The sequence below is a fragment of the Saccoglossus kowalevskii genome, chromosome 12 (genome assembly GCF_978046115.1).
Source record: "Saccoglossus kowalevskii chromosome 12, keSacKowa6.1, whole genome shotgun sequence".
Lineage (NCBI taxonomy): Eukaryota > Metazoa > Hemichordata > Enteropneusta > Harrimaniidae > Saccoglossus > Saccoglossus kowalevskii.
In genome coordinates, this window is record NC_140652.1 from 23906448 (window position 1) to 23932276 (window position 25829).

General features: G+C 37.0%; 1 protein-coding gene across 1 annotated transcript; it reads right to left on the bottom strand.

Annotated features, from left to right (window-relative positions):
- Nucleotides 1-20659: 20659 nt before the first annotated feature.
- On the bottom strand, nt 20660-25460 carry LOC102803804 (uncharacterized). The gene is made up of 3 exons (XM_078009004.2): nt 25289-25460; nt 21398-21697; nt 20660-21051 (listed from the first exon to the last, which is right to left on the bottom strand). The coding sequence occupies exons 1-3, from the start codon at nt 25456-25458 to the stop codon at nt 20844-20846; spliced, it is 678 nt and encodes a 225-aa protein (XP_077865130.2). The 5' UTR covers nt 25459-25460; the 3' UTR covers nt 20660-20843.
- Between the last annotated feature and the right edge of the window lie 369 nt (nt 25461-25829).

Consider the following 25829-nt stretch of genomic DNA (forward strand, 5'->3'; position numbering starts at 1 on the left):
TTACAGTGTTTTACAATACACATGGCATATATACATCACTAATATCACACATATACTTACAGTGTTTTACAATATACATGGCATATATACATCTCTAATATCACACATATACTTACAGTGTTTTACAATATACATGGCATATATACATCTCTAATATCACACATATACTTACAGTGTTTTACAATATACATGGCATATATACATCACTAATATCACACATATACTTACAGTGTTTTACAATATACATGGCATATATACATCACTAATATCACACATATACTTACAGTGTTTTACAATACACATGGCATATATACATAACTAATATCACACATATACTTACAGTGTTTTACAATATACATGGCATATATACATCACTAATATCACACATATACTTACAGTGTTTTACAATATACATGATATATATACATCACTAATATCACACATATACTTACAGTGTTTTACAATATACATGGCATATATACATCACTAATATCACACATATACTTACAGTGTTTTACAATATACATGATATATATACATAACTAATATCACATATATACTTACAGTGTTTTACAATATACATGGCATATATACATCACCAATATCACACATATACTTACAGTGTTTTACAATATACATGGCATATATACATCACTAATATCACCCATATACTTACAGTGTTTTACAATATACATGGCATATATACATCACTAATATCACACATATACTTACAGTGTTTTACAATATACATGGCATATATACATCACTAATATCACACATATACTTACAGTGTTTTACAATATACATGGCATATATACATCACTAATATCACACATATACTTACAGTGTTTTACAATACACATGGCATATATACATCACTAATATCACACATATACTTACAGTGTTTTACAATATACATGGCATATATACATCACTAATATCACACATATACTTACAGCGTTTTACAATATACATGGCATATATACATCACTAATATCACACATATACTTACAGTGTTTTACAATACACATGGCATATATACATCACTAATATCACACATATACTTACAGTGTTTTACAATATACATGGCATATATACATCACTAATATCACACATATACTTACAGTGTTTTACAATATACATGGCATATATACATCACTAATATCACACATATACTTACAGTGTTTTACAATATACATGCCATATATACATCACTAATATCACACATATACTTACAGTGTTTTACAATATACATGGCATATATACATCACTAATATCACACGTATACTTACAGTGTTTTACAATATACATGGCATATATACATCACTAATATCACACATATACTTACAGTGTTTTACAATATACATGATATATATACATCACTAATATCACACGTATACTTACAGTGTTTTACAATATACATGGCATATATACATCACTAATATCACACATATACTTACAGTGTTTTACAATATACATGATATATATACATCACTAATATCACACATATATTTACAGTGTTTTACAATATACAAGCCATATATACATCACTAATATCACACATATATTTACAGTGTTTTACAATATACAAGCCATATATACATCACTAATATCACACATATACTTACAGTGTTTTACAATATACATGGCATATATACATCACTAATATCACACATATATTTACAGTGTTTTACAATATACATGGCATATATATATATATATATATATATATATATATATATATATATATATATACATACATCACTAATATCACACATATACTTACAGTGTTTTACAATATACATGGCATACATACATCACTAATATCACACATATACTTACAGTGTTTTACAATATACATGGCATATATACATCACTAATATCACACATATACTTACAGTGTTTTACAATATACATGGCATATATACATCACTAATATCACACATATACTTACAGTGTTTTACAATATACATGGCATATATACATCACTAATATCACACATATACTTACAGTGTTTTACAATATACATGGAATATATACATCACCAATATCACACGTATACTTACAGTGTTTTACAATATACATGGCATATATACATCACTAATATCACACATATACTGTTATATATACTAATAATTAGATCGAATTGGGGTTTTCCCGTATTGTTGCATGTTTGTAACTGGAGGCGAGACAATCCGCTCGATTTAAAGAAACGAAGCTTTCCTGTGAAATGCAAGGCAGATAAAAGTATGAAAGCAATCCCCCACTTTCGTTACAAATCCCTGTTTGTACGCCCACTCATTCATGTTATCGACGAGCTGTATTTTCAATTGTCCGTAGATTCAAGCCTATAAAGATTTGTCGCATAATCTATACAAACCAGGACAAAATAGTTTAATCAATACACTCCACACGCTTCTCGTCTAGAATAATATGGTTTATGCATGACCCCTAAAGGTCACACATCCGGGCATTTTCTAAGGTATTTCATATTCAAAAGTGAACATTTCCAACATTACATCATATATGTTGCTATGTTGATCTGTTTTTTGAATCATTTGATATTTTAATAAATTGTTCACAAAGAAAGGTCAAAGATCCGTGCAATATTGCATATTGGAGATGGAATTTTTCGGGTGTATCGCCAAATAATCATTCGTAAAAATCCCCCAAACCACATGGCCTCTCGACGCTCTTTCTATTCTATAAATCAGTGTAGTTTCCATGCTACAAAATCACAGTTTGGTTATTCATGTGAAAATAATCAGTAATATGCATTTTTGTCATCAGACTCCCACGGGTTTGCCGGCGTTCCCATGGTAGCAGCTAGGTAACGGTTATAAGAATTGCACCCCGTGTTGCAAATACCAGTTCATCATACTGATAGTTTCTTCGTCGCGCGTATATCTGTCTCTTTCTCTCGGTGGCGAAAATAGTAGACAAAATTCATTTGATATATTTACGTATTACGAGGATACCACAACGTATGCGGGAAAATTCATCATTTAATTTACATCTTTTTGCTGCGTGTACTCATGATTTAATGGGATTTAACAGCTTAAAATGACAGCGATACTTTACGAGAGTCGTGGCTGTGTGATCGTTTCCGTTCAATAACGCCATTCTATTTCTACCACACGCTACCATTGTTCGTGCATCCGATGTAAACAAATGTAAATGCGCGAATGTGACGTAATTATGACACACATTTTCCAAATAAGGACGACGAGTATGATATTTTCGAACGGGTCTCTAACACTTTCGAACACTGAACGGCTGAATTGTTTTCGCTGCCAAATTCATAATAAATTAATTCACAGTATCAATTATATAATTAAAATAATAACAATACTATTCACATTATTTTTACATTTTCTTCTATGCTATCGATAAAGAGCCATTGCTCGAAACGTCTAGCTATTTCTAATATTTAGGACTACCATTACCAAATATTATCTTCTATATATCATATTTATCAGTCCGAGCAGCGTTTATTTATTTATAAACTATTCAAATTATATCCAGCCTGGGAGACCACGTAAAGCACGTCCATCATTATTTACGTTTTTCTCGTCGCTGCCCATCCTGTTTCCCAAAAATGGAATGACACATACAAGAAACTTAATATGACTTTAAGTTCTTTTAATTCATGCAATATGTTGAATTTTCTCGAATGACATAGTCTATTTCAAAGACGTTTACACAACTTCAACACATTCTAGTGGATCGACCTCAATATCCAAATTATAGTTAAAGGGACTATAACAACACACGCCAAAAACGCCAAGGCTCATGGGTATACACTTGTTTGTAAACAGTGACGCGCTATGGCCACCTGACGCATGCGCAGGTGACGACTCCCCCCGCTTTAAAACGCCCATCATCGCACGCAGAAAAGCGCAAGGAGGTAAGGAAGGAAGGAAAGTGTAATATATTTATTAACGCAAGGCAGCACAATGACCGTGGCAATAACCCCGGAAAGTGAAAACATTGATCAGAATCCCGCACTGTGTATCACCGAATAACGTTTGCTAAATGATTAAAAGACATTTCCAATTGAATGAACCTGAACTAACACGAAGTTATTGGTTTTGTAGAACAAAAATTGGAATGTGTTCATGCGAGAAATCAGTAAGAGTCAGCATAAGAAAATAAGAGTAGATGGACCCTGTTTTTTTCACACCGGCGTTCGAATGTTTTCGGTAAATTTATTCCGCAACGACACATGATAATTGATCGCTATTATATTAATATGACACCTTCTGGGATAATTTACATATATATATATATATATGTAATTGTCATCGATCAATTAGATTGTTATATCTACCTTTTACTTTAAAAGGTGTACAGTTGTGTGTAAATATCGAAAGACAGAACTGCGAAAACGTTTTTATTTTATATTTTTTGACATTTTGAATAAATATATATTTTCACTAAAACTGTGTCCTTGGAAAAAAATGTGCGCTGCTTTTGTCGAAAACCTCGCAGTTGATTTTACCATCTCGTTTCTAATCGTACAGAATTCAGTAACGTATGATTGTGATACGATTTAAGCAACACATGGGTCAATAACTATATTTGGCATTAAGATATTTGGGTACGTTATTCATCGTTTTCGTGCGTAATATCCACATGTTAAATAACGTTTAATAATATTTATCCGACCGCATGCCATCCCACCGATAACTTAACCGGTTATATTCAATGAGCCGAGTAATTGCGTTGTGTTCACGGTAAATTACCTCATATTAATCCGCGTGAGAAACAATTACAGCTGAAAATAATTCATAATGGCTCTGATGTAATTATATTTCATTATAGAACTATATCATCACTTGTTATCACAATCTAATATTGTCATTGCTTCATTTATAATATTTTTTTTTCAAATTAAAAATCCGTATTTTAGTGAATTCATTTGATGGCTTTAATCATTGCTATGCAACTGTTGTTTTTTTCGCACATCAGGGCATTCGACCTAATACATGTGGGTGAATAGTTTGGCACAATTTTTTGTTTCAAAAGTGTAACATAACCCTGTACGAAAAATGTGTGTGGAGAAAATGCGGAATTGTTCATTTTGCAGCAATTTCAATTAAAGCATTATTTCATAAAAATCAGACATATTAATCAAAATTTAATAATAATTCCTAACAATCATAAGTATCAATTTTAGAACTACATATATTTTTGCTTTCACTATAAATAATCGAACACAATTTTTAGCGTAGAAATCAATGTTAGTTTTCATGGATGTTACGCAAAAAAGGAAGAACGTTACTATGTATGTTCAACTGGATTCTGTGAACAACAACATTGAATACAGCCATGCCGTAAAAACCATGAAAATCTATTTTAATGGTAGCCAATTTATTGAAATGACTTAAAAACATGCGCAAGTAAATGCACAAGCAGTCGAGGAGTCCACATTGCCTCTAAAAATCGTGGATACAGTGTAGGTGTGACAATGAGAAATTAATGCCAACTGTATATTCCGTTATTGGAAAGAAGACCGTAATCGCAAATGGCCGCCTCGCGTCATAATCCAACTGTTCCAAATAGCATGGTTTCATCTGATCGTAAACGCGGCGAGGAGAGAAAATGGACAAGATTTAAAGGATAGTCTTTAGGTTCTCGTGTTCTCAACGAGATCTCGACTGGTAATCAGTTATTCGGATATTTTGCTTCCAGCCAAGTTTAGCATGCATGACGTGTGTGGCGGCAAATGATTAGTTTCTGCGAACGTTTGACATTCGTCTGTTAATACCACGAGTCGTCATTTGATGAGATTGCGATTATGTCTGGTAGCTTTGAAATTGGTGGGTTGTGTATTACATCATGCTGCACTTTGGTTATAGCTCCGCGTCTCCCTTTGTCCAATTATCGTCCCAATTATCAGAAACTTTGGCATTTGGTGAATTTCTGCGGGAGATTTTGGTTGCGGGCATCGAACATGACGCATGCGTTCTCCGCAAATTAGTTGCATTCTTTTGGTTTTCTTTTAGTAGCCCGAAACCTCCTTTTTTTCTCTGTTTCTCGAGTCAGTCGGTTGTTACGTACAATGTTAAGACAATGTTTGACACACAACGACACAAATCATTGCGTGCAATTGTGAATAACGCGACAAATCATTGTCAACTGGCGCATAATCTGTTTGGACAAATAAAAGTTGTATAACTATATAATGCATATCGCTCTTAAATAAATAAAAGGCAGAAGAAATTGAGTGAAAAGGCAATTTGAAACTTTTAAATAAATAATCATAGCGATCGGAAGCTAACGATGCTGTGAGCCTATTTACGCAGGTAGACGTTACACGACTAAGCGACGAGACATTTAAATTCCCTATGCTGCCGTTTACATTTGACAGTTGAAAACAACGTTTAAAAGCAACTGTGATAACTACGCAATTTCAATACGGGGTTAACCTTCACTGCCGTTGAATAAATTGATTTTACACAATGCCGTGATTATTTGCCAATGAACACATCGGCTAATAGTATAGCAAATGTACGGACTACTCCATTATCGAAATCGAATTAAGTCACGATTTTCGCGCCCGCTAAAAATTGAACTAACTTACCTGCTGGAGCTTGCCTTTGATTTTTGCGAGAGGCCCATGGTTGAGGCGTCGTGTTGCGTGTTGACGAGTAAAACGAATAGTACAGCATCGACGATGGCAAACGCTCCAATGCTCACCCGCGTTTGCTGTTCATCGAAATCATCCTCTTTCCGCTACTCTCGCTCGCTCGCCCTCGTTCTATTTGTAAACCTGTGTTTTCATCAGCGAGGAATATATTGACCCAGTATTTGGGTCAGAGGTTGTATGCAAATTACGCTGGAGTTTTCTTTTACAGAACGTGCGTAGGAGTCGGCGTTAGGTATAGTCAGTATTGTTTTTGTTTTTTTCTGCATTCGCATATTTATTTGTACACGCCCTTTGATCGACAAGTACTAAAAGACACCCCGGGGTTATGTTTCTCCGCCTGTAGCCTTCAACGTATGTACGTCGGAGTGCGGTGATTATTTTGAAACGCCCGCATTATGGCGATGCCTTTGCATTCTCGGCACTACCACATCAAACTACACATTACATCATCGCCTACCTCTAGCCTTACAACTTGTCAACAGTTGTATTCATATATTGATATTGATTCCACGCGCAAAGAATTACTGATCAAGTCAATAGTATAAAACCGAGATCATCAGTGTACACCTTACAAATTTAATTTATTCCCGACCCCTGAAGCAACAGTATAAATTGACATGAGATTTTCTGGTTCTGTATTGTAGGCACGTAAAACAAATTTAACGAAGTTAGTTAAAACAAACCTCCAATACATTAAGGTCGACCTGCGGGTTTTAAACTCACGCTGCGTGTTTTCACAGCGTGCACTTTGTTTAATGTGTTCCCTTGTTCGTTGCGACACCTTGCCCGGGTAGTATACTCAGTGTTAGCGAATAATTAAAAAGGCAGTGATCGCCACGCGGTGCCTGTTAGAATTTCGTGCAAACGAAGAATGTATTTTACGTGCGTTACAACATACGTTTTAACATGAAATTACAATTTGGGCGTGGCTCATAAAATACGGGCGTGGTCATTTTCGTAAATCGATGTTCGTAACTCCATTTTAGCACCTCAAAATCTAAATTGATAACTCAGCTACAACAACACCTTACGTTCTTGCTGTCAACGCACGACGACATCACCAGCAACAATTTGGAGTTACGGTATACCGGCGTCGTTTACAGCAACTCTCAGAGCCATCGCAGATAATTTTGACGTGGCCATTTAGTAGAAAACCATGGTAACTATGCTCACCAAGTGAGCTTACGGCTGGGGTAATTAAGCTTAATCGAAACCTTGACGTGTGATGACGACTGGGATAATTGTTCAATGCATTCTATCTGTAACAACTGTTGTCCTTTTAGTTGTGTACGCATAATGTTGCTTGTTTGGCTAAGCGATAAAAACAACTTTCGAAGAAAAAAATATCATTGAGGGTGAATTGGATGTGGTTGATTTTATTCAAATTTGGCTGAGTTAACTATCCCTACACTGTAAATCAGGGAGCTTTTAATAAAGATAGTTACAGGGAGATTTTACTATATTCTTGGTGAAGAACACACAACCGAACATCGTTGTCGAAATAACATTGCCTTCCTTCAACACCTTATTTTGACGTCACCTAAGCGCCCCTTCACTGGAGGGCGCGATTTATAAAAAAAAATGTTAATGAGACTTTATTTCCAAGTTGGTTAATCAGTAGCGAAACCAAATCAGTAAGGCACCATCAAACCTGATTAAAGTTGATTCGACAAAGTAATTAGCTTATCTAGTTCTATGCTCGTCACGCTACTGAGCGTGCGCAGTCTGGATTCCGCGATAGAATGGCGGATTGATTTCATAACAGCCAGTCGTTCATGACCTCTTTGCCACCGTTGATAACAAGTTGAACAGATTCCCTTGGATTATACCAGACTAGTATTGTAATCTACATATGGTTACCAACTTAAGTATCGCAAATTCTTGTTTTGTCCCTCGTAATCGGTGACTATGAGGAGAATAATACGTTATCTCGTTATACTTAAACTAACGTTGCCTACAGTACGGTGTTCAGCAAAACACGGCTAGAACACTAACATCTGCACATTTTTTCGTGACTGGAAGTATTCACAGGACGGAACATTTCAAAATAAAATATTATTATAGAATTAGGGAGTTAAATTAGGATTAGAAATGTTAGGGTAATTATGCATTTAAAGATTTTCATATTTAACAATTTCCGATCTTACCTTTCTTGGTTAAAATAATGGCATCCAGTAATGTCTCTATTAAAATGTTATACACGTATTTACAAATAACATTTAAATCTTATTTGTTATATGTAGTTTTAAAAATGTTTAACTTTTTTGTGTTCATGTTTCGCTAACTGAATATGTTTATGTCAACATAATAACATTTATTCAAATTGTGCTTTTTTATCGACATATGGGAAATCGCAATACCTGGTGGGAAAATCATTTCACCACTATGTATTGCTAAGGTTATTAATTAGTATGCTTAAAAACAATGAGACAGTATAGAACAACCAGGCACGTTTTAAAGTTATTCATATTCAATTGAGATTTTCAAGTTGTGCTGGACTGGAAACATGTTTTGAGATATATTTGTCGCAATAACATTTCTCATAAACAATAAGTTTGGATAGCGACTTTCTTTTCCTACGCCGAATATCCGCGTTTATTTGGTCATGTCATGTGTGTGTCCTATTATGAGTATACTATAGACCTTCCGACGATATATAAATTACCATGGACGTACTAGTACGCCCATGAAATTACCGAGCGCGCGATGTTTCAAATCATGGCACATGAAGACTGCTCTGTATTTGTTTGAAACTTGAATTCAATTGCTATGTTATATTTAAACAAGCAAATTGTAATCCGTTCTTAGAATGTTGTTTTGTGGAATTAGCGGTACAGGGGGAAATATAAGTATTCATTTACTCAGTGGACAGAAGCGGAGTTAATTACCCATGAGCACTTGGTGCAATCCAAGGGATTGAGCGGTTCCCCTTTAATTTTCCATTGCCATATAAACTAGTTTAACGAGACCGACACCGTTATTTAATTTTAAAAAATGGTCTAATTGTATGCATTATTGAAAGTACCAGACTGGATATATCCGTCCTGGATCAGTGGTGAAAGCAAAACACATATGGAAACACTGAATACTAATGATAAGCAATTTTATTAACAAAACATTACATCATTACATTACACTAAAATCACTTCATGCTTCTAAAAAATCCACTATGTCACGATCAAGCTAAATGCAGCTATGATGTGTATGGATGGGTGTAGCTACGGTTCTGTCGCTTACTGGTGCGACAGACAACTGATTTTTAACTTCCGTTTAGGCTACACCGATTTAATTTTATGGATGACATTCGCGCGCGCATTAGTTTTCGCCTGTTCTCAAAAAAAAAAAAAAAAATCTCCGACGACGAGTCTCCACAGATCGGTTTTCTTTCCGGAACTTACCGACTCATATTGTCGCAATGCGCCGACTTGTCGTAAAACTCGTTTTGAACTACCTCAAAACCAAACTCCGCACAGTTAGATGCGCGTTACGTAAAGCGCAAAGACCTATGGGAAAGAGATTGCCTCAAAACATGCAAATTTTGCCATAAATGATCCAACATGGCGACCACACCACCGAAATACGTGAGCATAAAAGTTCAGAGGGGAAACGGAGGGATTGTTGTAGACTGGTACGCAATTGACGTTGGCCAGGAAGACGTTTACACAGCCATACGAGAGGTCGGTAGCGGCAAGCGAGTTTCGCCCAGACAACTTTGAGAATATATTATCCAGAGTGGCTGTCCCGCGTTCCTTCTGCAATGATGAGAGAAATGGGAGAGGAGTGGAGGTGTATGGTAGCCTAAAAGACGGTCAGGTGACAAATCAGTTCGGTTGCTTTGTCCTCATTGAAGTCGACAAAACTGCAACGAAAGCAGCAGAAGCTCCTTGGCCGAAGTCCCCTTACGGGGTGACGTTGGTGTTTTGTTTTGTTTCAATATCGAGCCTCTTATTTATAATGTGTTACATAGTTGAAGTAGTTCTAGAGCATTTGTGTCTACACTTAGCCTATCTGAAGTGTTACTTTAAAAGCTGTAGTTTGAATGTCAAAGAAGTTAATTTCCAGGTTGCTGTTGACAAACTTATTGTTCATTGTTAATTATTTTTTTTTTTTTCAATACAACACAGTAAGTTTTTATTTATTATTGAGTTGATGTGTATGCCTTTGGCAAAGCCAACATCTGCCTTATCCTCTTGCCTTTTCAAAATCAAAGGTGATGATACCTGTGACAGTAATACAGTACGAGATGTGTACATCAATATGTGCCTCCTACAAATAAAGACTTGTTGTTGTTTTTTATACACTGTGGTTAAATTCGTAATAATAGCTCCGTAATCCTGTGGTTTTAGCAGCATTTTTTTTTTTTTTTGCCGAATTTTTTATTTCGCCCTCTCGCATTAGTGTTGGGGTCTTCAGAGGATGTCATCCATAAAATTAAATCAGTGTGGCCTTACTTATCTTACTTCATATAATAATACGACCGTCAATCAAGTGTGCACAGCTAGGAGGGTCAAGTAGCAAGGATTTGATTTTATCCAAATTTCACTTTTGCCTATTATATAATCATAAATTGCAAGATACATGACATGCCACTATAGTACTGCTCATACACGCATCAAGGAAAGTTTGTCGAACTCCTGAGATTTGAAGTAAAACCGTGGCTATGATGGTTGTATGTAGCCATATTATTCACAAGTAATCTAGCAATTTTTCCTGGGGTTATTCGGCAGATGAGTTTCGTAGAGAAGCTCAACGAATGAACTGCACTCAGTTTTGAATGAAATCAAAGACACCCTGCCAAATTACCGATGCAAATTACATGTACATCTAAAAAATCAAAATTCATAAAACATTGTCCATGTCCATCGATATTAATGATGACACTACTATTAAAGTTAGATATTCCTCAGTCAGCCCGGAGTGAGTTTATTGTGTTTTAAAGGGCTCTTCCATGTAGAACCTCCAGACTAAATGAAATGTTGTTCGATACTAGAAGATGGTACTAATGTATCGATACTAAACAGATGTTGTTTCCAAGTGTCATGTTATTTAAAATCCCCAATATTCTTGAGAGATGCAGTCTCGTCTAATCTCTTCCAGTACCAATAAGTGGATTTTATCAACTTCGAGTGTTTTTTTCCAAAATTTAAAAAAAAAATGGTTCTAAAGCGTGATAAAGTGTGAACATATACGATATATTCTGAGACTATATACATGTGATATCATTTTATTAAAGGGCGGGGGTCGTTGAGCAGCGCGTGTTCGAATTTATACGCGTTGTATATGTAGATATGGGAACTGTATCGAACAGGACGGAGCGCGACGACCACCGCCCTGACTCGCGATTCTAAGCCGTCGAGTCTTTCAATTTTAAATGCTAATATTTTAAAGCGGGAGGGTCGCGCGGGAATGTAGTCTCAAGCAACGATAACAACACACACTAAAAACCCAAAGGCTCGGAGGTAGGCGCTTATTTGTAAACAATGACACGCCATGGCCATTTGGCGCATGCGCAGGTGACGACTCCGCCGCTTTGAAGACATAGCTCAGTATGCAATCCCATTTGAACGAAAACAGATCGCTTTACCGCAGCATATCACGATTATCGCTTTCTAAAGTGGATTAGATGTGTTGCCTTTAGTCCCGAGAACCGATACACACCTACTCATTTCTTTTGCAGATCTACCTAGGGTTATATTTATTTAGTCAGTTTCGAAAATCAGATCACGTGATCATTAATAAGACCACGTGACAGGTTTAAAATCTGATATTGCCTGTTAAACCAGATACAACTGTCACGGCGTTTATAATAAATCAGGGTCAACTTAAATCTTACATATAGCCGAGAATTTTGAGCGTTTCTGGAGAGTTGGGTGACTTATGGCGTCATCGAATTACTATAGTGTGCATGGGATATGCCCGGTCCATTCTTCGATGAACTAGAACTAGCTGAAAAATTATTCATATGTGATAAACAACTCAAACATTAATTTAATTTAATTTAATTTAATTTAATTTAATTTAATTTAATTTAATTTAATTTAATTTAATTTAACATGATTAATTAATGAGCATCAGCTTGACAGCCGACAACGTTGAAGCGGGCTTCTACCTATGCTGAATGACAGCAAATCAAGGGCACTATTCACCGAGTAAGTCGGACCACACCCTCTTCTCCCTCCTCCCGCATGTTACGTCTCCAATAATAGACAAAAGAAAACAATGATGGCAGTAATGGGAACAGTATTTGGTTATCCGTTATCTGGCAAGTGGTAGACAATCTATCTTCGAATTAAATTATCCCTGTTCAAGTTGGTAAGAAATTATTGTTCATCGATAGAGGGCGCAAACCAATCTATATTGTCCGAGAAGCCATTTCAAGCAGCCTAAGTGTTAATAATTAAACTTTGCGCTGAATATTTCAGACGTGATTATAATTGTAAATTTAATGTAATAATGCAAAAGTACAAAGCGTTATTTTCAACGCTGTACGATGAAACCATCGACAGACAAGAAACGACCACATAAATAGGGTGTTCATAAACCCCTGGCAGCAAAAAACAAAAAATGGACATCCAAGTAACAATGATATATTAGGAATTATATTATACCAGTATATTGATGGTGTTAATCCATTGATTTGATTGGTCCAAACACAAAATTTCCATATGCAATCCATGGTATATTGGCTGATAATGCACGGCTAAACCAAGTGGCCCTGGAACATGAATTGACTACAGATTTAATACGGAAATACATAAAACCGGTATTATTTGATTTTTAAGGAAATATAGTCGTTGAATTTTGGTAGAATATTGAAAAAAATACTGAATTAAAAACATCTGAAAAGTTATATAACTATAATATTGCTTTTTGTTAATGGTGGGGTCCAAGTTGTGAGCGTCGGTCGTTGGGTGATTGTCGTTCGCCACACAAACCTACTAACCACCGTCCCTCAACACCGTGAGGTGCCTACACGGACGCCAGAACGCTGTGTTCTCAGTGTTGTTACTTTGGGATGGATTGCGAACTTCCAACAAAGAAAACTTGAAGGATTTAATGACATAAAAATGCAAAAAACTATGAGTCACAGGCAAAAATGTATGCCACCAATAACAACCAGTGTCCGGTAGCGGCAGCTGACAAAATTGCAGTGCACCCGGGTACTGTGGAATACTTTATTTTTGCTGGAATTAATTTTTGCTGAAAAGGCTTTTAGGGCGTTTTGTATGGAATTTATTTTCACTGATTTTTGATAAGTTTAATGTGAAATATAGGAAAAAAAGTATATTCGCTGGATTTTATTTTCACTGAATCATCCCTTCAGCGAAAATAGCGAAAATAAAGTATTCTACAGTAATTGCCATCTGTTTAAAAAAAAAACACGGGACAACGCAGGATTCGACGACGATATATGGTATTGTAATTCTCCACTATGGGTAAATAAATTATAGGAGATGATGAAGCTAATTTCGAAAGCTACAGATTTGTGCCGAGTGTACACCAACCACTGTATTAGAGCGACGGCGTGCAAAGTCTTTCGGCCGGGGTTGAGACAAGGCATATCATGTACGTGTCACAAAAACGATGCGAAAATCCGATCTTACACCATCAAACTTACCCCAGAACAACGACAAAACTTGTAAGTCATACTGTCACAAAATTTTGGTTATACCAAAGGTATCCAGGTCAGATGTTGGAACTGAGGTCGCTGTGCCGGTCGCCGTACATGATACACCGCGTCCTGCCGCGTCTCAAATTTCGGTCGAACTAAGTACCGCTGAACGTCAAATATCCACAGTTACAAGTAGTATGATGAGTCACAAAACCGGTTTATTTCACAACTGTACTTTCAATGGGAAAATTACAGTCCAAATTGTACAAAAACCGGAATGAAAACGTGGAAAATCCGTTGTTTAAATGATCCAAACTGTACACGACCCTGTATTTCAAATCGCGTTGTGCGTCAGTAAAAGGTCAGAAAGGTCATCCTTTGCTATGCTAGTATGTGTGTTTACGCTGCTCTATTCAACGTGGATATGTTTTTTTTTCATGTGGAATAAAAATTAGTTTGTATTCAATTTGAACTGTGTTGCGCATGTAATTTTTGTATGCATTCAGCGTACAACTACATACTATTCTTATAAATATTCATGTTCAATGGCCATAATCATGATCTTTTAGTAGATGAAAGTAAACTCTTTTTTTACAAGATTTATCGAATTGTCAATATACTGGTATAATATAATAGCAATAACCCCCGCCGAAGTTGGGTATACCACTTGATATTGCACAATTCACTCCATATATGCACTCGCCTGCGGCTCGTGCATATATGTCGTGAATTGTGCAATATATCGTGGTATACCCGCCTTCGGCGGGGGTTATTGCTTAAATAATGATAAAAGCTGGCGTAGGTACGATATCATTTATTTTTGCCACGGAAAGGAAAAATGTTATTTAGCTGCGGATCCGTGATATATACGACAAATTCTCAAGCCAATGGTGAATCGCAGGATCTGCGTTTGCCAGTGTGACCATTGTTTTAATTCGTGTCCAGAAACAAGGTGACCTTTGTCACGGTCAAGATCACGTCATGGACTATGATAATTGCTAATTGCATACAAATAGCAGCTTTGAATAAGAAATTGTGTGTTGTTCGAGCAAAAAATAATGTTTCGAATCAATCACACATCTCCAAGCTTCAAAGGGCAGTAAAAAGAAAGAAATGTACATGGTAACACATTCAGCATCTTTCGAATCGCACGGTTTATTGGTGCCGACTTATTGCCGACTCCGACCAACCCGTGCGGGATCATCCTTGGTAATTTTATGTTAAACAAATTGCTAAGTTTGATTGGGCGCGTCTGCTGGAAAGAACAATATCAGAAACTCTACTCGACTGATCATTTAAGAGTTGAACTGTTTGTCAGTGCGGACAGGGAATCGTAGCAGCTGCTACAGGGTAGTTGGCCCTATTCTTCCAGGCCTGTCTGTGGTCTTCAGCGGTAATTCTGTTGGCCTCGTACACTTTAGTTGTGAGCAGCAGATCGCCACTGATGTGAAAAGCCTTCAGTGTGGCGATACAAGATAGCTGATTGGCTGCTTATTTTTGTCGCATCTCTGCTCTTTGACGTTAAGGGCGCCTACACCAAGTAGTGGTTCAATCTGCGAATGGTTAGTTTGGAGGGGTGACCCGAAACAAACGTTCCTTGGCTGGCGAAGATGCACACTCATGATTATTATAGGGTATGTTAGATTTGAAGCAAAATGATATAATATGGTTTCTATGTGGTGAAAATGTCTCATATCTCAAAAAAATGGTTTAATTACATATGGTGAAAAAAAAAAACATATTTTGTAGAAGGTGAGTACTTTCAAGTCAAAAATTAGGAAATTCTTGTGAATACCATTTATTTTGAGTGAAATGCTTAAAAAGTATCATGGGAATTATGATTGTTTGTCCTGTGTTTCCATATTTGTTCTCCAAACAAATATTTTGTGCTGGGAAGAAAATGACAAAAAGTTGATGACACACGTCCTAATCCATAATTATGTGACAAAGATGTGATAATTTGTCGGCTTCTATTTTGGATTAAACGTCTTCAACTATAGGGTCCAAATTAGTCCGCGAAGTCAAAACTACGTAGACAGGTGTAAGCAATTGAAAGAGACAACTTTAGATATATTGTCGATCGACAATTACAATACAGCAAATCTCAAAAAAAAGACTAAGCCACAGATCAAAACAATACGGTCGCTATGAACGTTGTACTCTCCGCTCATATACTGGTGGTATGTGACAGAACATCGTCCGCCTGCACGGTGTTGTTCCGTTCGGACATTCCTTCGCCGGAACATTCACCATGAAAATTCAAGATGGTCACAGAAGTGTTTCGACTATAGAGGGCGCGATTTATAGAAACGGGGCGGGGGGAGCGCAGACCATTTAATTGCTGTCAATTCAATATGTCCACACATGTCATTGCAACCAATTACTTATAGTAATAAATGTGCCATGCTCTGTCATTACATGTAGCACGTGTATTTAATTATCGCACTGGCCTCGGTATAATTGCACTGCACTCCCAACCAGGTACGTACGTAGTCTGCAATGTCGGAGTGCTAACACAATGCAGGTTCCCGACATCAATAACACGCCAATTTGTTTTCACTGATAAAATATTAACGCCACATAGTCCAGTTATGTAGTATAAAGTGAACTCGATATGTGTACGTCTTTTTTTTTCGTAGCATTGATTCATATGCGTGTAAATAAAAAAAATAACGCTAACAAAATAAAATTTAAAGCACAGAGGGTAAAGAATCTATTTTTTCGCCCTAACTGATTGACGCGTTATCGGAACCGTCGCTTATCAATACCCAGGGACAGGGTCACTGGGATGGGAGAAACCGTCCAAAAGATAATATTCTGCGGTGTGCCTATAATAACACCTATAATAACTATATATATATATATATATATATATATATGACACGTATATCAAGAGACATTTTAGAAATATTAGTTCACGGCATTTACAGTTGTTTGAGCAAAGAATTGTATTTGTAGTGTTTTCGAACCTAGATTAAGCCAAGTTTGAATACAAGTAAATATATTATGTGATAAACACTTTCACTCAACGCGCACAGAGATAACAATTCACAGATGCTGTAATACATAACCCAGTCATTATTCAATGTACGAGCAATACGTACCTGCTGTGGCCATATATATCGGCGAGACTGTAGTTGAACTATCAAAATAGGCGGCAAAATTGGCAACGCTGAGTCTCGTTCCCCGGGAGCTAAAACAGCACGGACGCCGTCATCCACTCTGGTTCTACAACTATCGAGTACATACTCGGTAACTACGGAGAACGTTTCCTTGGCACCGATGAGTGGTTTTCAACTTTCAGGTCTACATGGTGCGTGAACGAACGTTGTCGTGCGGATATAAATGGAACCGTGGTTGCCATAGCAATGACCTCATTGTATCAGTTCAGGTCAAATTTCTTAACACTTAGCCTCTCATCGCGTTCTTTCATCTCCTTGTTGCGTGAGATACAGCCTGGTGTATAGATCGACAGTCAGTTTCAATTTCATCAGACAAATATTATGTTTAAGGGATGGACCATTATGAAAAAAAAAATAAGTGAATAAAACGCGGGTGAACTCGGAAGCAACATCTCCACTGCGTATTGTATCGGACCATCCCCATGGGTCCCGTCTTAGTGATGGCGCCATCTATACTGAAACAATATAATACTTCATTTTCATGGGGTGAAATAGGTTCACTGATTCCTGATTTTGTTTAAAGTTAAATTATTTTCACGGCATTCCGTGTTCGCCAAGACTCTGTTGCAATGAAAATCACTTTCAAGTCAAGGTAATTACAATCATATATATATATATATGAACGTCGTATGCATCTAGTTCGAGTACGCTCAATTACTAAGGGTGTTCATTCCTGTTTTTGTCTTTTTCTTGTGGCTTCAGTACATGAGATTAACGGGATATCGCTTCAGTTTCGACCGTTCTAGTATAGCTAGCAATTTACCCGAACACTGCCATATCTAGCTTATCATTATTATTGAATGAGTAAACGTATATTATTTTATTCAATGGAATAAGAGCAAAGTGAAATCAGTTGCAAATTGTGGCGAAAATCAAAACTAAAGAATCTGTAATATTTAAATATGATGTTCCAAGTATGATTGGACACAGCGAACACAATTAGAACTATTTCAGATTTCTTAGATAATGGTGAACTCTGTACAAAACGTAGCTTTATACATCGTACTGCACTGAATTATGGGAGCAAATGTCTTCGGTGTGTTCATCAACTTGATGTCTGCTATTTATAGTAGAACCATTTGCTGATTGTTGATTGATATTATTAGTAGTGCTATATTCTCCACGTAATCACTGTGCAGGACAGTTTTCAAATTTGTAACATTGGAACTATAAATTCTGCGTTTTCGATACTCCTTGTTAATACTGGAGTCTACAACTTTTCAAGCTGCACAAAATCCTGGAAATATCAGTGAATTTTGTCAAATTCACGGTAGCAAAACGAAGGCCATCCGGATTACAGTAGCGTTGTTGTGTATTGTAAGCCACCCAACTCGTATTCATTTTGAAATCGACGCCATTTTGTGACGCCCTCTCATGATAAGATTCTAATCTACGGAAATGCTCGGCTATTTTCAATTACTGACAAATAGCGTCTGATCCGAACATCTTAAATTTGTTATAAAACACATCTTATATGTCATATGTTAAGGTGTTTGGGAACTATTAAAAAGGATGATCGATTTCCCGGACGTTTACAATAAGAATTTATTCTATGCTGTTGTATACCAATACCGAGATACAAATTATATTATGCTCACCCAAACTACTTTTCTCACGAAACACAGAAACATTCATGAAAATGGTAATTTTTGAGCCATCTGGCATTGGTTTCTATGGTAACATACGTAGCTGCAATGTGAATACTTAAGGGTGTCACAAATTATTAGGACATTCTGGTGATTATTTGAAAATTGTTGCAAAATTGTTAATTTGTGCATCTACTAGTATTTTGGTAGTACAGACATATTTCATACAGGGAAAAAAACAGAAATGTTGATTAAATGTGTAACAGTAAATAATTATATGGCAATTTTGAAATAGAATATTGTTACCCTTGTTTCATTGGGTTGAATCTGCCTAGTCATAATTTCTGACAAAATTGGTCATAAATCGCATGACAATGTTCATTAGTTTATTATGTACAATCATAAAGCTAGTTTCCCATGGTACAATGAAATAGCATTATTTTGTGTGTTACAGTTAAGCTTTTTGAGAAACGCGTCCTAATATTTCTTGAAAATCGCGATTTTTAGAACAATTCCATAGAACACAATGTTAAAGAAAAATTGCATTTTTTGACACTTTTTAAAACCCAGATTTTTAAAATAATTTAGAACAACAAAAAGTACCCCTTCATTAACAATACATGATTTTTTCAGCCTATGTCACCAGGCTAGATTTTGAGATATTGCATAATATCTCTGCCATAGGAACCTGTGGTAAAAGCATTATGATTGTGCCAAAATGGCGACTTTCCACTAAAATAAAACCATCAATATCTCGAAAATAAGGCTGGTGACTCCCAATTTTTTTTAAGTCAATATCCCTATATTGACTTGGAGTACAGTATGTTGCAAGATGAATAAATTCTGGGTTTTTTAATTTATGAGTAGGCTTCTACCTTAAGAACTCCAATAATCTACTAGTATATATATAAACGACAATACAGATTTAGGGTTTTATGAACCGTTATAGCTGTAATAGCACGTAGTACAGCATAGTACAACCGAGGACAGAATAGTATGACTGTTTATTGTATGTATTTGGTGTAGAAACGCTTGCCATACACGCGTACGCGTGTTTGGGTGCGAACGACCGGTTCTTGCCAACAGGTTACTGCGCACGCGCACGCGCGTGCGCGTAACCCGTTTGTTGTGACGTTAGAAAGCAGCATCGACACGAGATTAATCTCGGTGTTAAATACAAGACAAAGTTGATAACTAGTATTGGAACAAGGGTATCCAGGCTCTATTTTGTCCTTGGCTGTATCAGGCTGCCGCTGATTGAACTACTGGTAAGCCGAGTATCCTCAGGGACTACGACAGAGACGTTCCACGTTGCTAAGACGCGCACCAGCGTATCACGTATTTCTACGGGCTCTGTGCGCGCTGCTGTGGAACGCCAAGTGAAAAGCCGGCGAAATTAGCTAAATTCGAAAAAACAGCACAAACTCAACTTTGAAGTAATCCTGAACAACCAAATTTATATATGTTCTGTTTTCTGAGAGTTTTTGGCCTTTGTTTTCACCGTGATGGTTGCCAGACGGTAAAAATGCCCAGATGCCCCCCCCCCCCCGCCCCAAGGATACGTGTAATACTGAATGGCTCACTAAAGCGCCATTGAACAGAAAAACGAAGCCACTACTCTACCGCCATCAATTCAATAAATATTTATTGCTACGGAGCCGTGTATAAATTATCAGCTAACGAAAGAAGGAAACATGTTTGAGATTTTTTGAAAATAAATTCGACAAGTGCAATCACTTCATGTCTATATTATTTTCATGACAACACTAATATTAGTACCAATGTTATCAGCACTCGGTCGTAAACTATCGTTATGTATTGGATGGCATTTTGCCAAGTATTCTGTTCGCTGCCTTCTGCTCTTCGCTCTCCAGTACCGCGCGCCTGCGCAGAAATTCTTTATAGTCTTCGTTTAAAACGTCATCGTATAGACGGAGAAAGAAATAACCATCTCCGATGATCAGGCTTCTTTTATGTAGGTACCAGAGTGCAGTTTCGTCTTTCACAGTTATCAGCCACCTAGAGTTAAACATATATATTTGTTGTAAAGACATATACATTATATGTGCTTATTCCGCAGATCTCATAAACTGTTGCAAACGCCTCTTCTGGCCATTTCGTTCACAACTTTCGTTTTAGACGACTAGTCGTGGACGAGCTACTACATTTTTTGTTTCAGTTTTGTTTGTTTTGTTTTATTTTTCTCACCAAAAATAAACAGACGTTTTAACCCCAAATAATTGAATGTTAGCTTTCCAGACGTCGTCCGAGTCGTCCCCGAATGCTATAACTGGAATATTATCGGTGCGTCAGGGCATAAACTTGTTCTTTCAACATGTATGGCGCCATAACGACAAGTACTCACCTGTTGTCACACCCAGCCGTACCGATCACAACGTTCATCTCTATAAACTGGATTGTGTCGATATCGGATATATCGACAAGGCTGGCGTTGCGAAGAGCGTTGATGACGTCACAGTGTTTAATTTCAATTCCCGGAATGGTGAAGCAGAGGGTCAAGGGCTGTGACTCTGGAGGCCCTGCAAACTTACGGATGTTTCGGAAAGAGATTTCAAGCCCCTTTCGTTTGGATTTCTCTTTTCTATGTTCACGTTTTTTTCTTCTTACGTAACGCACCAAATCGACACTCTCGTCAGAGTCACTACTGCAGAGAAAATTGGTACAGAGATAAAAACAATATATATATATATACAGGGCTACTTCAAGAAATTGAACAATTTTATAACGTCTCCACGCTTCAAGATACGAACGAGTTACGAAATAATCGTGTTACAAAAATGACCATGCCCATATTTCAGAAACCACGTCCACAATTTTGCGAAACCACACTCAAATTGTAAACTCGATGTTCAATTAACAGTTAACGGGCAACCTACTTTTTTGTTTTTGTTGAACGTCCGCATTTAGTAACTCGAACTTCAATTAACAGTTACCTGAACTTCGAGCTACGGGCAACACATAACTTTTGTTTCGTTTAACGTTGTATATTTCCAGTTATTCGAAGTTCGGTTAACCGATAATGAAAATTCTAGTTACTAAATTTGAACGTTAAACAAAACAACAAATATATGTTGCCCGTAATTCAAAGTTCGGTTAACTGTTATTTAAAGTTCGAGTTACAATTTGAGCATGGTTTTGAAAAAAAAACGGACGTGGTTTTACAGAAGTGGGCGTGTTCATTTTTATGACTCGATGTTTTCGTAACTCGATGTTCGTAACTCATCTCCGTAACTCGAACAATTTAGCATCTCTCATATGACGAATTACTGAAAAAAACTCTAACGTACATGGATTCCTAATGAAGCGTGCAAGTTCAATACTGCGTTTCCGCCACGGTGTATAGGTATGGGTCATTCCAGAAGACCACATGTCCCAAAACAGTAATAAGTATAATAAAAGTACTACATATATCGAAAACAAATTTAAGTTCGATGTAAAATTAACTGGCTATGCACAGGGTGCAGGCAATACGACCAAGTACCCATAAACTAAACCGTTTGTATAAACATGAAAAACAAATGCAAACGCCTTCCCCACTTACTCGACTATCGCGGTAATCGTTTTATAATCGGATTTGAAAACCACATCACGAATCCCCGATATGTTCTCTAAGATAATCAGACATGTTTCAACAGCTAAATCATACAAACACCCCGTTACTAAAGTCACCAAGGCAGACACTTGAGGGCGTCAGCATACTCATTTGCTCAAACAAATAGCTTTGCTTCTAAGCAAATCAAAAGTGGAATACCGGTTTGTCAATGAATGGGAGTCCGATGGATACACGGGGCATCCTCGTGATCATCGGCCACCATCATATCGCTCATGACGAGGGCTCTAATCACAGTGATTTTGGACCGAATTTCTTGGGAAAGCGAAAACTAGGACGATTGTGGTGTGTTGATGAGGACTCCGCAACCAAGAAGTACACATAGAAATTAACAAGCACATCCTATCATGCGGTTTGAAGAGAAAGCGATTAATAATCAATAATACGCCAACTTCCAAAGCAATCATTTCATCATGACACGGGCTGTTGTCGTGATACGTGGTTTTGATATGCCATCATATAATATATCTTGATCGTTTCCTCTTCCGTTGTTGATGTGCTAGCGTACAATTGAACCAAGGCTGGTGTTAAGTTGAAATGCGTAAGTTTGAGATATAATGTGAGCAAAAATGTGAGAAAAAGGGACTCGGAAGAAATTGACGATTTTCGTCAAACGAACTACTAGGCATCCATCATGAATTGAACTGTGATTTAATGAACTTTGTGTGCTAGAACACAATTTCACGGCGTTTGGGTGTAATTGAACAGGGTTGATTTAAGACAGAATTGTGCAAAAAAGACGAAAATCAACTTGCACCATCGTGAAAGTATTTACTGCCTCTGTGCCAAAATCAGAATAAACTTAGTAATTGTACTCTCAACTTATAAACAAAAAGTATTTTTTTACAAACAAAATGGCCGACCGTCACGGTGACAGCAGCGCGAGTTGCGAAATCTGAAACCAGTATTATACTTAGTTCGATAAACACAGATATTTCTCTGGGTATTTCCATCAAATTTAAATTTGTTGATGCAATATTTTATGTTTTTGTTTTTATAGTTTCTTTGATACTTTTGGGACCAAGTAGACGCAATTCTCTATTGGCAACAAAGATTGGTTAACATTTTCGAAGAAAATGTGCAAATAATTATTTAGAATTCATTTTTTTTTTTTAAATTGGTGAAGGGTTAATTTCAAAATTTATTTGCACACAGAAATAAACAATACTGTTTGCGTGCAATGAATCTAGTTACCGTGGAACGCCGTGTATGTACTCTGCCAGCGTTAATGACGTGTTTAGGTCGAGTATTAATAGATTTTACAATATTTGCTCACATTGTTACTACACAAGAGACGAGTGCAGAATAAGTAGTTTCGAATTCTGACTTTGAGGAGCTAAATATGACCGATAAAAAAATCGACCGTCCGAAATAGGATGTTATTGCAGTAAGTCGCGCGCTCTGTGAATGGAATGCTTTTGTGACATGGACGTTACGTGGTTAGGTAAAGTAAATGTCGGTCAACACTTTTAGGTTGTGGAATCGTTCGTCATTCAAATATAACACATATCTAAACAAATAGCGTATTTTTTTTTTATTGGCGGGCGGTAACAGAACAAAACGGTATCGACGGTTTGAGCGGCGTCTCTTGCGCCGTTGACGTCACGGAAGCATTCGGTCACAAGAGGGCGTGACTTAGAAGGACAATGTTTTTGATTGCCATCTATCTACTTTAATTCGATCATATCATGAAGGTAATTACCTCAATGGTCATACTGTTTTCAATATTAACAAGTCAAATTAGTATTGTGTCAGTCTCTGTCTAGAAATTAGTATTTGGACTAAAAACAAATTGACCACTCTCTTGCATTAAGGCAGAAGCCTACTCATAAATGTAAATACCCAGAATTTATTCATTTTACAGTTAATTGTACTCCAGAATAATGACTTGGGGCTGGGGGGGGCACCAGCTATTATAATTATATTTAAGGCTTTTACCACAGGTTCCTATGATATTAGCAGGTTGCCACAGATATTATGTCATATCAATTGTAGGCTAGCGAAATGAGTTGAAAAAAAGTTGTGTAGCACACGAAAGATTGATTTCACTTATTATTATAGTGTGGGGCATCATAGAATGCAGAGATAACGATAAAACTAATTTGCATACTGGCGTGGTTACAACCTATTAGAATACGTAAATCATTAACTAGTTCAGGCAAATATTCATACAGTGAGACTGTTAACCCCACCCACCCCGAAACACGTTTGTGGAAATAAGTTTCCCTGTAGGTGTACGAATAGCCTGATTTAGCACAGTGACCAAACTGATAAATTTCGAAACGACTTGCTCGTACTCAACAATTTCCAAAACATCACCCTGTGTTTTCTTATACAAAATAAATCCATCTAATTCTTTGCATATGATTAAAACATGATGAAGACCTCATCGGGATTTGTGTACACTGCAATTTGATTCAAAATAAACAAAAGCAATTTTGTAAGAAAGCGAAAGTTTGACGCCCACAATTTGGCGGAAGATCGTTTTTGCCAAACCCAAACTGAAACTTTGAAATCGATTTAAATTTTGGATTCAGTTCGACTGGTACGTCGATGAGATGGTTCATGTAGTTACCAACCGTGACCCACAGTGACTTTCAGAGACCACACGGTGGTTATACGTACCTACTGGCGTGTTTTCTGTTCGTGATCTCCGGCAGCTTGAATCTGACATTTTCTGAGCGCGATCCACTACGTTCCTTCGTTGATATTCCACCGTCCCAGTAAAGCTTCGGCAAAGAGCTGTTTAAATCGTTGAATTTCGTTTCAGTGGGCCGAATACGAGAACTAGGCATCTTTGAAAGAGGACGTCGACAACAACGACGTTCTCAAGCAACGGTTAAATGACTGATGTGTTTCTATCACGACCACTGTGAAACTTGTGACGTCATCGACGAGTTTTGTACAATTATCGCAAGACAACGTGGAATTCTATTTCGCTGAAAGATAAACCAAAGGCAAAGTTCAAATATTTACGCAGAGTTATAAACATTGAATACGACTAATAACGCGAATACTCAGTTTGAACCCAAGTCATGATAATTACAGCGCTATCGCTACATGTTGAGAGAGTCGGACTGTCGCCGCGGTCGGGCCTCGAAGAAGTCGTTTGCCATCATTGCGATTAGAGGGCGTTCGTAGGAAAATTCGTAGTCATGGAAATTGG

Bases quoted from the DNA above. Each gene is read 5' to 3' on its own strand.
- LOC102803804 (XM_078009004.2), bottom strand. From the start codon at position 25,458: ATGCCTAGTTCTCGTATTCGGCCCACTGAAACGAAATTCAACGATTTA. The intron at 21,698-25,288 runs GTACGTATAACC...TTTTCTCTGCAG, and splicing joins AACAGAAAACACGCCAGTAG to TAGTGACTCTGACGAGAGTG. The intron at 21,052-21,397 runs GTGAGTACTTGT...GTTTAACTCTAG, and splicing joins ACGGCTGGGTGTGACAACAG to GTGGCTGATAACTGTGAAAG.